General features: G+C 42.4%; 1 protein-coding gene across 1 annotated transcript in view; it reads right to left on the bottom strand.

Annotated features, from left to right (window-relative positions):
* Positions 1 to 18347, bottom strand: part of GABRB3 (gamma-aminobutyric acid type A receptor subunit beta3) — a 258047-nt gene that overhangs the window by 139739 nt on the left and 99961 nt on the right. The window contains exon 2 of the mRNA XM_084841776.1: positions 10537 to 10584. Within this exon, the coding sequence (XP_084697902.1) occupies positions 10537 to 10584 (48 nt within the window). The remainder of the gene's footprint in view (positions 1 to 10536; positions 10585 to 18347) is intronic.

Below are 18347 nucleotides of genomic sequence, written 5' to 3'. Positions count from 1 at the left end.
AATCGCCAAGAGCTTTTCCCTTGATAAAGACCAGATGTTGGGAATTCACATGGTGCAGCTATTTCTTTTTTGACTTTCATATCCTGACATCTAAATGTAAACAGTCAAGATGCCAGGCAGATCTCACTGGGAAGGGCATTCCACAAATGGAGAGCCACTACAGAGAAGGCTTTTTCCCTGCTAGCTGCCTGTCACACCATTGTGGGTGGCATTATACACATGTGAGGACTCCACATGATTAAGGGGGGAAGCATGGCCTGTGGTTACATGGTTCCCTGCCCCTGGTGTCCATGCCCCAGGTATTGACATCTGCAAGGAGAAGCCTATGCGCACAGAGGTCTACATGCATAGGGTTTCCTCTTGGAGATGCTCTGCAGGGGGAGAGCCCGTGGCCCCTTTAATCATGCAGAGCCCTTTTCAGATGTGCAACACATGAAACCTTGGCAGTAGAGGCTGGTGGCTCCAATGTCAGTGGGTGGTAAATCCGCTCTGGGTTTCAGTCAGAACCAGTAGAACTCTAAAGGGGCTAGCCGATATTCTGACTGAGACCTGTAGTAGATACCCTGCCCCACTGACATTGGAGCAACCAGTCTCCACTGGGCCCTGGAGCTGCATTTATCTTGAAGAAGAAGAAGAAGAAGACAAAGTTGTTTAAATAGCCTCTTAGTGTGGAAACATCCAGATCAGGATTGCAGCATCTGCGGATGGGTTTCCTCCCCCTTCCTGAGATATAACAGTACATTCAAGGATCAGGTGTTTGCCACTTTTTACTGACAGTCCAGATCTGACACCTCCTGAGGTAGTTGTTCAACCCTGCCATGCTGACTTGGGGCGCTTCCAGACAAAGGGCGCCTATTGCTAACAGTCAAAAGGCATGGTGCAGCTACTCCATCTTTTCTTCCTTAATGATGTTTTTTTTTTTTGCAAGAAAAATGATGGAAGAAATGGTAGTGAGGAAACCAATGAGGACTAAAATGGCTGGTTGGGGAATGCTGGGAGTTGCAAGACTTATTTCTGTCTAAACATGCATAGGATTGCATCCTAAATGAGGCCATGTGATCACACAATTAAAACTTCATCTAGGAGCACCCTTGGAATAAAGCTCAGCTAAACCTTGACTTCCCTGGTTTCATTGGCCCAGTCTTCCACATATTGTGCATCTCAACAAGGATATTGTAGAACTGGAACAGGTGCAGAACAAGACAACCAAACAGATCAAGAGGCTGGAGCAACTCCCCAGTGAGGAATTATTTGGGGCTTTGTAGCTTAGAAAAAAGGCAGGGGGGGTGACATAATAAAGGTGTGCAAAATTATGCCTGATGTGGAAAGAATGGATAGGGAGATGTTTTTCTCCCTTTCTCATAATAGTAGAGCCTGACAATAATCCAATGAAGCTAAATGGTGGAAGATTCAGGACAGACAAAAGGAAGTATTGGTTATACAGCACTAGGGATGTCTGGATTTTGTTAAATCCATTGTTAAAGATGCCTGATAATGTGTTTTGCAGATTGTCAGGCATCTTTCATTCCATCATCTGCTCATTGACAGAATCAGATTTGTTTTTTAATCAGAATGTCATTCTACTTGTGCTAATTCATGTTAGTTCAAGTTAATGTGAATTAGCACGAATGCAAATGCATATTAGCACCAATGCAGATTAGTGGAAATCCCCCCCCCCATGAAAAATGGGTCTGCAAATCTGTGGAATCTGCGTGACCAGGAAAAAGCTGTTCTGCTGCAGAATCCGGTGGTCAGATTCATAGAAATCCAAAGTCATTTGAGTCCATTGCAGTTTTCTCTGGCATCCCTATACAGCACATAGTCAAACTATGGGATTTGCCACTAACTTCAGTGGCTTTAAAAGATAATTAGACAACTTCATGGAGGATAAGGCTGTCAATGGCTACTAGTCATGATGACTGTATATTACCTCCAGTATCAGAGGCAGTGTGCCTCTGAATGCCACTTACACTTACTTGGAACATGAGTAGAAGGGTGCTATTGTACTCCTGTCCTGCCTGTGGGCTTCCCACACGCATCTGGTTAGCTACTGCAGGAACAGAATGCTGGACTAAATAGGCCTTTGGTCTAATCCAGCACGGCTCTTCTCATGTTCATGCATATTCAGCTTCCTCTGTAAATTCTACAATGCATTCTTTCTTGAAGTGATGTATTTATTTTATCTTTTTAAGGAAATATACATCATCAGACACTGTGTTTCTGAGTAATGCCCTATATAGGCAAATTGGAAGGAAATGTAAGGTGTGAACAAATCAACACTTGTGTAAAATGTGTAAAATGTGTAAAATCTGTTATATTTATCTAATTAAGGTTATTTCTCCCATTTAGCTTTGCTGTGAAATTTCTATCTGTTTGCTGACAGTTCGTGAGAGGGGGGAAATTAATTTATTATGGATATGGAACATTTGCTTGCTTCTCTAGATTCTTATTTCCATGTAATGCTTCACAAATTTGAAATGGTCATAATGTATTACATATTCTTTCAACACAAGATGGTGTGCAACTTTTAGAAAGCAGTCTATGGGAAAAGATGTGGAATCATACTAGAAGCCATCCAGTTGTTAATTTGTTTTATTTATTTAAAATTATTTTAGGCCACCTTTAAGAATAAAATCCTCTGATAGGACTTTCATTTATGGGAATTAAATTTGATATTTCATAATCCCAGCTGGCTACTTCCCATTTCCAGGTTTCCCACCCTCTTTGGGCAAATGGAATCAAAGTTATCAGGGCGGTGGTGAGTTAAATGCAGTTTGGGGTTCAAGAAAAAATTAAAAGCATAGCCTGCAATTTCAGGGAGAGAAAGTACACATCAGGTGTACCATTAGAGAAGGCAAGAGTCTCCAAAAGTTTGAAAAGTTATAGTCAATATTAAGTTGCAAAACAAACAAACAAAAGCGGTGTCTTAACAGAATTTGTTCTGGTTGCTTTTTATTTATTTATTTATTTGGCTTTTTAAAGTATCTCATACTCATACCAATGTTATCAATTCAAACAGGTCAAATTGTTTTAAGCAAAATAATGTGTGCTTCTAGCTTGCCTTCTTGGTAATACACCAATTTAGGGTGTAAATCCACCTATGCACATTCATCTGAGAGTAAGACCAATTGAACACAGTGGGACTTACCTCTGAGTGAATCTCTTTAGGATTGCATATGTTTTTGTCATGGTTCTGGTTGAACTGGAGAAAAGCCAGGTAAGTGTGTAACATACAGGATTTCAATCTAAATGGCATTCTGTGCCAAGGAGGGGTTAACTCTCTGGTTTGCCCTTCCCTTCATGCCTCAGGCAGATTATCTGACTTTTCAAAAAATGTGAACTGGCATATATACATTCACCAAACAAAAATAAAAAAAATGTTGAAACCATTTGCAGAAGTAATCCGGAGGTTGCGGGAAGGTTGTGGTGAGGGCACTAGCCAATAGACATCTACCATAGCCGGCTTTTCTCCAGTTAATCTGAACCATGGCAAACCTTCCCCACCCCACTGCCCACCAGAGTGCTTTTAAGTAAGTGATGTCAATTGCCTCTGCACCTCTTAAAATGCTATGCCTGTGTTCATCTTTTCCTTATAAAAGATATAATCTAGCCAAAGTAAGCCCTGTTGAATCCCTTTGATTTCAAAGGGGAGGGAGCTCAGCACATGTTTTAAGAACCTTTGATTTCAAAGGGTGTGTTAAAGAGCTTAGCTTTCTTTAAAAAAAGAAGAAGCTATGATGCTCTTCTAGTGCTATGCATTAGTCAGTATATCTTACAACACTCTAAAATCACAATATCACAAAGCACAATAAAATCCATTAAAATACAATGGATTTAAAAGCAGATACCACAAATAAAACATAGCCTTTAAATAAAACAACTTATACTTAGCAGGTAAAAAAAGCCTGCAAGAATAAAAATGCCTTTACCAGATATGCCTGATGGCTGTTTCATTATATTGTTGCAGCCACTGAGAAGGCCCTCTCTCTCTTATGGCCATCAGACATACCGCTGTCCTAGGTGGGACACAGGAAAGGGGCTCTCTTCCTGAGCTTAGGGGGTGGGCAGGATGATATGAGAGAAGATGATCCTTCAGGTATCCTGGAGCCAAGCAATTTAGGGCTTTATAAATTATAAGTAATAACCAATATTTTGAATTGTGACCAGAAGCAAATTGGCAACCAATTGCAGATATTGTAGGATTGTTGTTACATGATCCCTTTGGTGTGCATGCAAAAGTATATTTGCAGCTGCTTTCTGGGGCAACCGAAACTGCTGAAGGCCCTTTAAAGGGAACCCCATGTAGAACACAGTACAATAATCTGAGCTTGATGTAAATATGCAGGCTTGTAGCCAGGGTTGGCCTAGGGAGAATTGCCCCCCTCCCCTAAATTTTCTCTCCCCCCCCTTTTTTTTTTTTACAAACAACAGCATACACTTTTGTCTTTAAAAGGCCTGCAAATCAGATGAACTCCCCCCCCTCCTACTTTTGTGATGCCCCCAGAAGTTTTAGGCTGGCTACTAGCCTGTAACCAAGACATGTGTTACCATAGCCAGGTCTGACCTTCTCAGGAACATTTGCAGCTGCAACACCAGCCTCAGCTGGCCAAAGGCACACATGGCTATGGCCACCACCTGCTCATCCAGGTGAATTGCTGAGTCTAGACATACCTCCAGACTGTGAATCAGTTTCTTCAAGGGAACTGCTATTCCTTCCAGAACAGGCTGAGTCCCTGTCCCAGAGTCTACCTCCTTCCTGAATAGGAGCACTTCTTTCCTGTTAACTCTCCATTTTTAGCACTCTTCCAGCCTATTAGCTGCCTCCAGGCACTGATTCAGAACTTCAGCAGCTTCCTTAGTATTAGGGGAAGGGGAAATAGAGTCGCATCTCATCTGCATGTTGGTGACAATGCTCTCCAAATCCCAGGATAATCTCTCCAAGTGCTTCTATGTAGACGTTAAGTAACATGGGGGCAATCATAAGCCAGTGGGTAAGGTACTCAACAGAAGTCCCTTGACACCTCCATCTGTAAATTACCCTCAAGGAGGTACCAGAACAATTGCAAAACTGTTCATCCTAACCCCATGCCCACTAGGCAATCTAAAAGGATACCCTGGTTGGTATAATTGCAAAATCTGGTGTACTACAAAACATCCTACAAAAGGATATACAGTATGTACAAAATTACTATAGTTACTAATACTATAGTGACTAATGTGACTGAACCTAAGAGCCATACTGGATCAGAGCAAGGGTCCATCTAGTCCAGCATTCTGTTCATGCAGTGGACAATCATCTGCCTGTGGGAAGCCCATAAGTAGGACATAAATGCAATAGCACCATCTCAGTCATATTCCCCAGCAACTGGTGTTCAGAGACATACTGCCTTTGCTCCTGGAGGTAGAATATAGCCATCATGACTAGTAGCCATTGATAGCTTTATCTTCCATGAATTTTTCTAACCCCTTTTTGAAGCCATCTGAGCTGGTGGCCATCACTACATCCTGTGGTATCAAATTCCATAGCTTAACTATGCACAAGCAGGTGTCAAGGGCACATCCTTAGGATTTGCTATAACCATGGCATCAACCATCAGCTGGATTGTGCTCCTAATATGCTTCAAGCTAAATAGCAATGTTCTCTTTTCAGATAGTAATAAATATCTGAAATTTTGTTACTCATTTTAAGGATAGGGATTTTGTTATTCATTTTAAGACCCTATGCTCATCAAGGTTGGATGAATAAAGTAAAAAAAAGGTGGACAACAACATTTGTTTATGTACATTGTGGCTTCCTCCGTACCAGCATAATTGCAATATCTGGCGTACGTTAGCTAGACTGAGAATGTTTTAAAAAACAAGGGTATTTTTATGTACAAAACCTATATCAAACAAATATTAAGGGAATCTTGACTCCTTTGCTACTTATCCCTTAAGTCATGTCTCATTTTACACTAATTTCTGCACTTTAAAACAGTCAGAGGTTGCAATCCTACACACACTTATATAAAGAATGTAGCATCTGTGTCAACGGAACTGCAGGCAGGTCACTCTAAAAGGTGGCAGTAAAGTCTTGCATAACAAAAATAAAAATAAAGGGGGGTGCAATTCACATTCACATTCTGTCCCACCTCTCCCAAAATCTCTTCTCAAAGTGGCTGCCCAGGAAAAGCATGTTTGCTGGTCAGGTTTTTGCTTATTAAATCTGCTGTATTTGATTATTTTACAGCTTTGAATCTTCACCTGTTTCTGTTGTATTATGGCAACTTCATGTTTGTTGAAGAACACTGCATTTGCTTTCCAGATTTTGGAAATTAATCAGTGGCATAAGGGTACACTGTGATCATTAATGTGGAATTTTCCACTGCAGACTTCCTATCCTCTTGAGCATATGGTAAGACAGGTGTCAGTGTCATAACTTTATTACATAGAATATTACTGTGCCTGTAGAACTGAACTGTGCCTCCTCATGTACTTTATGGACAAATAAAGAACACAGGAAATCAGAAGGTGCATGACATTCCTGTAATCCCCATTTGTATTTCGTTTTTAGATCTCTTAAAGCATCACCATGTCCGATAAGGCAATATGTTATAAACACTGTCTTGGTAAGTTGCCAAGAACCTATCAATCACTGGCACATGTTCTCAGGAAAGCAAATGTCAGCTGCTATGAATAGCCATGTGCTTTGATTAAAACACACACACACATGCATCATTTTCAACATTATTATTATTTTTGTCTTCAGGGCAAAACTGATATGATATGCAGTTGAACATACATTTTCACTGATTTTAAGCCAAAAACAACATCAGAAGGCTGCATGTTTGAGCAGAGAAACAGCATGGGGAAAGGAAAAAAGAGCCACTTAACCATTTTCTTTGTGGCAGTTTTCTGCTCAAAACTGCTACCCCTCAGCTTTTCTACTCATAGGGGAAATTTATGAATATACAGTACTGTGCAAAAGTCTTAGGCCACCATTAGATTTGTTGTTTTAGCAATGGTATAATGACCATATATAATTATTTCTCAGTCTCTTCATTAGAATACAACCAGAAAATACAGGAAATTTGTATGCAGTATTCAACAATAGAAAAAAAAATCAGAAAAATAGCTTCCATAGGCTAAAGTGGCAAGTATTTAGTGTGACCTCCCCTTACACTAGAGAAACAGCAGGCGCCTGGCCAGGAATGGTCTTCGTGGAAGGGTAGCAGCCAAGAAACCACTTTTGTGGAAAGGGAACAGGGTGAAAAGGCTAAGATATGCTAAAGCTCACAAAGATTGGAATGAGGATCAGTGGAAATGAGTATTATGGAGTGATGAAGTTTGAAATTTTGGGGTCCAATCGTGGACAATATGTGAGAAGAAGAGTTGGAGAGAGATGGATGAATGAGTGCTTGCAGCCTTCAGTGAAACATGGTGGAGGGTCTGTCCTGGTTTGGGGCTGCATTTCTGCCAGTGGTGTTGGCAATCTTGTCCGTATTGATGGGATCATGAATGCTGAAAAGTACAGACAGGTTTTAATTCATCACGCATTCCTTCTGGAAAGCGCCTGATTGGGAATGGTTTCATTTTTCAGCATGATAACAATCCCAAGCACACTGCTAATGCAGTGAAATCATATTTAGCAAGGAAAACAGCTGATAAAACACCGACAATCAGGGACTGGCCTCCACAGAGTCCAGACCTGAATATTATAGAGGCAGTATGGGATCACCTGGACAGAGAAAGAAATAAAAGACAACCTACATCTAAAGAAGAACTCTGGGAAGTGCTGAAAGAAGCCTAGTATAATATACAAGAAGATTACTTCAGAAAACTTCAGGACAGTCTCCCCAAAAGAGTTCAAGATGTGCTTAGAGCCAAGGGAGGTCACACTAAATATTGACTTTTGCCTGTACATATTTCCTGTATTTTCTTTGTATCTAGAGACCGAAAAATAATCATGGATGGTCATTAAAACTTTGCTAAAACAACAACGCTGGTGGTAGCCTAAGACTTTTGCACAGTACTGTATGTATGTATGTATATATGTATGTGTGTGTGTGTGTGTGTGTGTGTATATATATATATATATATATATATATATATATATATATATCCCCTTTGGTGAAAAAAAGCATCTCAGGAGGAGATACTTTGAGCAGAAATGGGAGTTCCTTCTCCCATTGTTGGTTAAAAAAAATTATGAAGGGCGCAGTCCTATGGGTTGCACCCCATTAGATGGAAACCTCCAAGCTTTCAAGTATCCAGTGCCATGCTGGCAGGGCTGGAGGCAGAGCTGGAGAGGCCATAGGATTCATCATAACCTGGGCTCTCCTTTCCCTCCCTGCCCACTGGAACTCCCCATTTCAGACCTCTATGAGGTCCTCCAAGGTCACTTTTGCAACCTCAGGAAATGGGCACCATGGTTCTTTCCATAATGGTTGTGAGAGGGAGGAGGTGAACAGATTTTAGAGTTCCCCTTCTGAGGTCATAGTAGTGTCTACAGCCTTGGAGGGAGGACTCCAAAAAAAAAATCTTATGGTCCCTGGGATGCTATTATTCTTTCACTAAAAATACAGCTTATGGTGGATAAGAATAATAAAATACAAAAGTATCATTAAAACTTAAACCAAACTATTTAAATAATCATCAATTAACACAAATTAAAGACATATCAATAATGTTGAAAAGAAATAAACAGCACCCACCAGTTAAAGCGTACTTCAGCAACAAGTCAGCTTAAAAGCCAAAAGCCTGAAGGAATAAAAATGTTTTTGTCTGTTGATGGAAGGACAATAGAGAAGGAACTAGAGCAGCCTCCCTGGACAGCCTGGGAACAGATCGATCTGTCTGTCTGACTATCTAGATCTATCATCTACCATCTACCTATGTCTATATTATTTTAAAAAATGATGGAATTTTTTCCATCTAGTTTAGACGCCATATTTTCTGTTACCCCCTCCTTTTCAATATGAAAAAAAAATTAATAAAAATACCGAAAGCATTCTGAGCACAAACACTAGAAAATGGCTGGAACTGTATGCAAGGTCAAAGGATGAAACTGATTCTTCTCCAGTTACTGAAGGATTTCCACCTCTCTGCATAGAGGATCTTCAACAGAGGTCTACAATTCTTTTTCTGGCCCTGGTAGCCCAGCCAAAAATTGCGGTTGCTAGGTTGCTGCTGCTCCTCCTCCCCTGCTAGCTTTCATGGCTGTTTGGTGGACGTGCCTGGTGCCTCCATGGAACAGTGGCCAAGGGCGCTTTTTCTGCCTCTCCTTCCATGCTCCAGAGCAGAACAGGGTGGCAAGGGGGCTTTTGAGTATTGCCCTGCAGGGCAGAGACATCCCAGGCACCTTAACCATGTAGCTGCGCAGCAAATCCCTTGCCTCCTTTCCAAGCTTGAAGCTGGGGAGGGAGCAGGTAACAATGTGCAACTGCTGGAACAATCCTGGCTTGCCTCTGTGGCTTCAAGATTGAGAGGAAGGCTGGACCCAGTGGGCAGCGGCTCTCTTGGCATGGCCAGCTTGCAGAGCAAACTTGCTGAAGGCCAGCCTTCAAACATTTTGATGCCTCATTCAAATATGTCTTATTTATTTGTTTGTTCATGTGTTTGTTACATTTCTATACTGCCCAATAGCTGGAGCTCTCTGGGCATTTCACAAAAATGGTCTTAGAGCAGGGGTAAGCAACTTCTTGAGGCCCATGGGCACATTTGACAATTTGATAAACCGTCATGGGCACCACGACAAATGGCTGCCATGGGAGCCATGGCTAATCACAAAGCACAAGTAACCTGCCCAAAAGACTGAGAACCAGGCAGAGATAGGGTCTGAGCCCCAACCAACTAAGCAACACCTTTGGACCCACAGTTTTTATTGCCAACAGAAACCTATTTTACAGAAGGCAAACTCTTTTTTTCCTCCCCTCCTCCCCCTTTCCTAAGAATGTCTCTGAGCCCTGCTGTGTAGTGCAGAGGCATTCATGGAAAATGAAGATGGCAGCAGCTGGAGGCTGTTACTTTGCTCTGAAGCAGTCCCAGCTGCCAGTAAGAAAATGCTTATAACAACAACAGCAGCAGCAGCAGCAGCAGCAGCAGCAGGAGGGCACCTTGGTCAGTGCCAAGAAAGGTGTCAGTGGCCACACTGGTGCCCATGGGCACCACATTGACTAGCCCAGTCTTAGAGTATCTAGGCTGCTGCTGGTTGTGGTATTGTTTTCTCACTTAAGCACTTTTGCATTGCTATTAAGAATTTAACCTCTTTATTCCTGACTGAATATAACTATAAAAGAGAAGGACCACAGTACAGAGTCACTCAATACAGGAGTCTCATAATCTGATGTGTTGCCAAGGGATCAGTTCCCTTCTTTTATTCATAAGAAGTTTGCTATTGGAGGAAATGAGGCTGTTTATGCAGAGTAGCTTATGTCTGTGGAGTTGTATATGTTCATGCATATAGCACTATGTTTTCATGCATACTAATTACACTTCATCATACTCTGAAAGGTCTAATGGTGATCACTGCAATTAGGAAACAATTTTGTTACTCACCTTGTGTCATAAATCGCATACAGTTTTTTGTTCTCTTCAACAGCATTCCTAAAAATAAGAGAGAATTAATAGCTTTAGTCCACATCTCCCATTTATATCATTTTTTCATTGGTTGCTTCACCTCCATCATCTTTCTTTTGACCCACTTTCCTATTAGCAGCCTGCACAGATCACCTCTCACAAGACCTGGATTCACTAACCAAAGGTCTCTGCCCCAAAGCATAATTCATCTGGCAACAACAAAGACAAACCTTTGTATAGAAGTTAATCTGTCCAATAGTATTTCATTAACCAATTTGAATCAAGAGAAATAGATTAACCAGTTTGGACCTCTGGGATTTATATCACTGAGTTCTTTGTGTATTCAAATTAAAAGGAGGAAAAGGTTTTCCTCCTTTTAACATTTTGTTCCATTAAGTATACCCTTTTTGTTTCTTTTACTGCTATTTAAGATCATTAAGTGCCAGCAGTGAGCTATAGAAAAGTTCAATACAGTCATAATTGTGTCCCTGCCTACAGGGCTTATAATTCTATAGTGTTTATTTGTTTTTTTAATAATTTGGACTGCTTTTCTACAATTGTAGTAAGTGGAGTATTCAAATTCCTAGCTAAAATACATTGTACAACATTTAAGAAAACACATCGGTTGTTACTAATGGAACTCATGCCTCAAATCTACACTGTCAGTCTCTAGCAATCCCATTGGGCAGAATGGAATCAGCTAAAGCCATACAAACTGTGTCCCAGCTTTCATGTAATGCTCAACCAGAATTTAGCATCACATGCACAAGCCTTTCACTCCTCTCCTCTCCCCTCCTCTGGCACAGCCACAAGAAGATTGGAAGCATTCACTTTCATTTTTGACCAACCAGGGCACCTTGTTATATCCAAACTGGGGACTGTGGTTAATGTTATGTTGTTGTTGTTTATTCAGTCAGTCGCTTCCGACTCTTCGTGACTTCATGGACCAGCCCACGCCAGAGCTTCCTGTCGGCTGTCGCCACCCCCAGCTCCCCCAAGGTCAAGTCTGTCACCTCCAGAATATCATCCATCCATCCATCCATCCATTTTGCCCTTGGGTGGCCCCTCTTCCTTTTGACTTCCACTTTCCCTAGCATCAGCATCTTCTCCAGGGTATCCTGTCTTCTCATGATGTGGCCAAAGTACTTCAGTTTTGCTTTTAATATCCTTCCCTCAAGTGAGCAGTCTGGCTTTATTTCCTTGAGTATGGACTAGTTTGATCTTCTTGCAGTCCAAGGCACTCTCAGAATTTTTCTCCAGCACCACAGTTCAAAAGCATCTATCTTCCTTCGCTCAGCCTTCCTTATGGTCCACCTCTCGCATCCATAGGTTAACTGATAACTGAGGCTTATTGAAACAAGCCAGGATAATTAACCACAGGTTGAAGTTGGTTTGTTTCAATAAAGTATAGTGATAACTAACCACAGTTAGCTAAAATCAGATGCAAATGTATCTGATCTCACTGCTATGCCAAAGGAGTAGAAGGGAGTGGGAAGTGCATGAGTCCAAAGCTAATGTACATAATGCTAAACTATGTTCTAGTGTTATGTGAAACCATGGCCATTTACTCCTATCCATGCTGCTGAAGTACACAATTCCCTGCTTGCCAGGACAATCTCCCTCTCCCCTCTCACAGTGGTATCATATGGCTGGGCAATGAAGTTGCCCTACACTTGGGGACGGGGGGGGGGGGGTTGGTCACTACAGGCTGATGGTACTTTTCTGGAATTTCAATGAATCTACATGAAGGGATTCAAAGGTACTAATGAGATTGTCTTGTAATATCTGTAAGATGAACTTAAGGTTGCTGATGAAGAAAGCTAAGACATATATGGCTGTGAAGAAACAGAGCTGTCCTCCATTTCTGTATTTAGTTTGTTTTAGGATATTACAGGGTGAAATCTTTGAATATGTTGCTCGGTTTCAGCTAAAAGATTAAAAGTTTAGTTAGATTGTAGAGTTCAGGACATTTTGCTGAGGAAGCCAGGAGGTTATGAGGCTCCAAGGAAAGGGCAATAGAAACTGAGTTTGCAGAAATGAACAAGAAACTACTCTCCTGATTGGTTGGAGTTAGGGAGAATTTTTTTTTTTTAAGATAAAACCTAGGCAGAAAGACAGAAGGGCAGAGAAGCAGAGAGATGAGGAGAAGGAAGGAAGGAAAGAAAGAAAGAAAGAAAGAAACCCATAGAGGAAAGAGTCAGAGCTGCTGGAACTGGAGAACTGATTGAGAAAGGTGAAACAATGACAGTAAGATATTGCTTGGTTAAGGATCCTGGATAACATAGGGAAACAGTCCAGTGAAGTTAGCTGGATATGGTTATCCCAGGTTGTTTTAATACCCTGTTACTCGTGTGTGTGTGTGTCCTAAAAACCTTTCACTATTGACAGTTGCTTCAGTAAAATTTACACTTTGTTATTTCAAAAGTTGTGGTCTCTATTTATTTTTACTGCTCACTCTAATATTCTAGTTATCTAAGACCTAGAGCAAGTTTTAAGACTAGTTTGGTGTAGGCAGCCAGAGAAAAAGCTGTCCAGCTGGTGGCAGTGGAAAAGGACACAAGAAAGGAAGGGCAAAAAGGAGTATGGGCATACTATTTTGCCTCTTCTCCCTTCTACTCACAGAAAAGAGAATTGTCAGTCTGTAAGAATGGCAGATCATTTTTGGCACATTGCAAGACAAATGAAGTGGACAAGTTAGAACTGAGGTTTTTATAAATGTAGCAATATCAACCATGAACCAAGAAAGTAATTTAGCAAAGGCTATTACAGTGATCATTGAACAAAAATCAAAGTGGTGTGTGTGTGTGTGTGTGTGTGTTACTAGGGATGGGAGGGGTCTGCCACAGGGCAATTTGGGTTGCTTGGGGCCCCACAGATTTCTCCGGAGTCCTGCCACATCCACTGGACTTGGCAGAGTGGCTCTCCAGCTTTCTAAATGACGATAGGCTAATGGCAGCTGCCATTAGCCTATCACAGGAAAATTACAGCCGTAAATGGTGTATGTTTTCCCATTTGCAGCTGTAAATAACTGACTTTTACATAAATTGCAGTTATTTACAGCTGTATTTATGTAAAGGTTAGTGCTTTACGGCCACAAATGGTGTACAATACGCCATTTACACTGTAATTTTCCTGCAATAAGGTAATGGCAGTCACCATTAGCCTATTGTGTTTTCTAGAAAGCTGGAGAGCCACCCTGCAGGAACTCTTCCAGAAATGGAGGTGAGTGCGGCCGGTCCACTGTGGACTCTGGAGGTCGGATTCTTTGGAATCCGGCCTCATTTGAGTCCATGGTGGATTTCTCCAACATCCCAATGTGTTTCATTACATTTATTTTCTTCCTTGTTCAGAAATTGACAACTCTTGAAGGCAAAACCATTGCAACCATACAATACCCCTAGAGCAAGAGGAAAGACTCAGGTTGTATTGGTTGAACAAGCACCATGTGTATTGAGTTAAACAAGAGATCTGCAGCAAACACCCTGGCTGTGCGAGATGGTGACCAAGGTGAAAGCTGCTCCAGAACCACCTCTGTCCTATCTAACTTGGTTCAAGGCACCCAGAGGTGCTGAAACAATCAAGGGATGTATAAGAAAGGAGGGTCAATGCCAGACACCCATCAGGGCAAGTCTGGTCATATCTAATCAAGTCAGGTTAAGTGGGGTCAAATCCCATGGCATCAGGGCAAGTGGGGCCAAGCCCCAAGATGTCAGGTCAAGTCAAGTGGGGTCAAGTCCCATGGTATCAGGTTAGGCCAAGTCAAGTCAGGTTTGGCGAACTGAATAGCAAGGCAAGGTTAGACCAGGCAGGGTCTTTCAGGACCTTGGCCAGCTCCAAGCTAGCTGAGACTCTGTCAAGACGAGCTGCTGACTCAGCAGTCAAAGGGTTTCTGAAGCCTTATAAAAGCCAGCAGCTCAAGACCTGCAGTTAGGTCAAGCCCCTCAGAGAAGCAGTCTGTTTCTTAAGGGCTACTGCCTGATTTGTAGCTGCTGGCTCCTGCGGGGTGGGGGGTAGTGAAAGCTGTAATGGGGAGGTGTCCTCTTCATCTGAGGAGCCAGGTAGAGCCACATCCTCTGGCCTGGAAGCAGAAGGTAGGTTACTGGTGGGGGTTTCCTCTGCCTCTAAGCCTTCTTCAGAGCCAGAGGACAGGTCAAGGAACATGACAGCTCCCTCAGATGTCACTTTACCTGGGTGATCCCGCCCTACCCCAGGCTACAGCCAGTGTATTATGTGGCCATAGGTCCGCTAAACATGCCCAGGGGTATTGAGGGAGCCCCCCCCATCCTGAGTCACTACCCCCCCCCCAAGTTCCACAGCTTTCGGTGTGTGAGCCAGTTTAAGCTTCAAAGGGGGCTCCTTCAGGGCATGGTCAGGCAGCTACTGAAGGCCCACAACCCAGCAGAGGCCGTCTGACAAGAGACCCCTGGACCTTCTCCTCCTCTTCACCATGGCAACCTGCTTGTTCACCTGCCTCTCACTCTGGCCTAGACAACAGTGGCAGTGAGAATAACAGATGCTCACTGCCTCTCTGCCTCTCAGGCAAGCAAGTGGTAGCAATGATGAGAAAGAGGATAAGGATTAATAGCACCTGGTGACCATGGTGGTGAGAAGGCAGATTCAATGCAGGAGAGGGCCCATTAAGGCTACCTTGCCCAAGGGCCCTCAAACATCTGGAGTCAGCACTGGTCTCCTTCCTTGGCCCTATTGCTCCACAGCCCTATAAGGCCAGTCTAGAGAATTATTCCATCTCGCTCCACCCGCTTGATGGCCCTTCATGCCCCCAAAGTGAGGGCACTACCCCACAGCATTTCTTATCTGTGTGCCAAATGGCATGAAGAGAAGGCAGCAACATCAGGTCCTTCTAATGATCAGGGATGTCCCAACTCCTTGGTGCTGCTCCACCGACCTCGTCAGTCTCCTTGCCATGACAAAAAGGCAAGAGGGGCTGGGTCAGAGCAAAGCAGGCCAGCCCTGCCCCTCCCAGTGTGGATATGCAGTGTGCTTCTGCATGCATGATGTCCCACTTCACTGGCAAGACAGCGGCAATGCCACCCCACACCCCAACCCACTCTGCAAGCAAAGGTCGGGACTTGGGAGTGGTGGCAATCAGACCACATTTCTATATTACACGGCGGGGAAATCCTTTTGGCTTTTCCAATAGTACAGTGATGAAAGAAAGTACAAGGAAAGAAAGCGCATCATGATTCCTCTTTAAAATTCTTCACATCCATATCATGCAAGTTATTAACAAGCATGCAGTTATTATGAGCCAATATTATTAAGCAGAGAACAACTGTGGGCAACCAGGCAGTTGCTGCTGATGGTAAATCAAATGGAGAACATATGGCTTTGCTGTTGCTGCCATCAGTGGAGCTGTGCAATGGAGAAAGTTAACGTTTTATGTTTGCTCTTATGACTCAAGATACAGATCCAGCTTTAGAGACTAGAATGAAACACCACTAACATGAGAGAGGGAGCTATACTGTATTTAAACTGCACTATAACCCATACTGAACATCCAGGTGGTTGGCACTGTATCAAAATAAGCATTCAGGCAGCTATCCAGAAAATACATGATGTACTTTGGCCATATTAGCTCTGAGGTTGATTCTCAGACAAACCATTAATGTTAATGCAGCTCTTTCAACTGCATAGGATAGTGGGAAAATCCATAATAGCAGGGGAGAATTAAATAGTATCAGTGACCTGATGTTAGTTCAAGGCATCAGCTTGCCTCCCCATTACAAAGAGACAAATGTCTATTTTTCTTATTTGAACTTGTTGGAAAGGTGCATGGATAACCATCTCTGCCCTCTTCTAATCACTTGGAAGTAGCAGTCCCAAAAAGAAGGATCAAGGGCATCTCAGGGAATTTTGGCGCCTTAGGAGAGGTACAATTCTGACACCCCTTTGCCCATGCTACTGCTATTAGTTCCTGAACAGCACCAAATGAGTTCATGGGGGGAGGGACACACAAGTTTCCTGGAATATCGACATCTTCTATTTTTAATGTCTTTCTTTAACATGGCAGCATTTATCAGTGTCACTGTTCTGTAAGGAGCTTTAAACATGTTCCTGGAACATAGTGTATGCATCCTTTAAACCAACTATCAGGGTTCCCTTTTGTCCCTGCTGAACTTCAAATAGCCAAATCAAAACACAGACAAGTGGCTTCTATCCACAGCTTTTTAATCCTTTTACTTCAATGGTAAAAAAAATTACTGTAGTAATACTACATTAATACTAATTAATGTAGTAATACTGTACAATGGTAGTAAAAAATTACTGTGAAAAATTCACAGTAATTTTTGTGAGCCGCCCAGAGAGCTTCGGCTACTGGGTGGTATAGAAATGAAATAAATAAATAAATGGGTCATACAGATGCAAGTTGGCAGTAACTCACATTCTACAAAAGAAATGCCTTCAGGGAGTTCAAAGGGAAGCTACGAAGGTTGAAAGTTGCTCACCATTTGAGAAAAGGTGGGCATGCTTTCCTAACTTAAGGGGTGGGGTGGGGTGGGGATCTCCCTTATCTATGCATAGCTGTTCCTGCTGGGCCAATCAGGCAGTAAGCTCCACCCCTGCCATCTCTCTCTTGGCTCTGCATCTGTGCCTGGTGGCTAAGAATTCAGGCTCTCCAAGCCGTACCTCTCCCTGTTCGCTATCTCTCACAGGGGTGTGTGAAGAGAGGCCCTCTCCATCCAGCTGGACTACTGAAACCTGAGGAGTCTGTTTCTCCCTGCCTGGAAGAGTCTGGGAAAGTTTCTCCCCCATGTTTTGCAGTTTCTCTTCGGAATCTGAGCTACTCTGCCACTGCCTATGCTCAGAGGCACCCCTGACATCAGTCAATCATCGATCCCAAGGGAAGTTTGATGGTGCAGAATATCCTATAAGGGGTGAATGTGGTATAAAGGGGAGAAAATAAATGCAATAGAAAAGAACTATTGTATTTTTTATGTGGTGAATTAAACTATCATGTCTGCTCTGTTTGCTAAATTCTTAGGGCACATACCTGGCTGAGGAATGCTGGGAGTTGTAGGACTTTCTTCTGTCTAAACATGCATAGGATTGCACCCTTAACAATGTAACTGTGTATACAGTGCGGATTCCTACAGAGATCTCTATATCTACTGAATCAAATAGTTTTTCAATCTAGTCCCCTTGGTATTTCCTTGGAAAGAATTATGCAGTCATTTGAATGCTGCTAATTATTTGAATGTGGGTAACAGTGAAACATGAGTACTATTGTTCAAAATGCTGTTTTTCTCATTTTATTTTTCTTAACACATGTGTAGGAAAATGGACAGATGCATCTGCTAAGTTACTAACTGGGGCTGGCTTTAGGGGAAATATCTTACCACTACTTAAACAGCTACACTGATTGCCACCATCTGTTTCCAGGAACAATTGGAAGTGCTGGAGATTTCCAATAAAGCCCTAAACAGCTGTGGAAGCTGGCTTTCTGCAGGACTGCTTCCTACTACATGTCTCTGCCCAAACCTTATCATCGTCAGGGGCTTTCCCTGCCATTCTCTGAAGGTAAAAGGAAATGGATCTTACGGGCCTTCATGATAGCCAAGAGGATGATCCTTCAAGGCTGGAAAGAAAAATCTACTCCCTCCATAATAACAGGAATGAGCCTGGCAACTTATGAAAAAAACATACTATCACTGACAGTTCTGTTCGGACAAACACATGGATATTTGATCTGCATGTTTGGAATTATATGTGCAGCAGAAACTAGACAGAGCAAAATACAAATTGCCAAATGATTTTGGGATTGTTATTTT

This window comes from Heloderma suspectum, chromosome 3, assembly GCF_057233095.1.
Source record: "Heloderma suspectum isolate Gila_16-S chromosome 3, 16-S_ref, whole genome shotgun sequence".
Classification (NCBI taxonomy): Eukaryota; Metazoa; Chordata; class Lepidosauria; order Squamata; family Helodermatidae; genus Heloderma; species Heloderma suspectum.
Note: the sequence above shows the minus strand (reverse complement) of the source record. Positions and strands in the feature narration are given on the sequence as shown.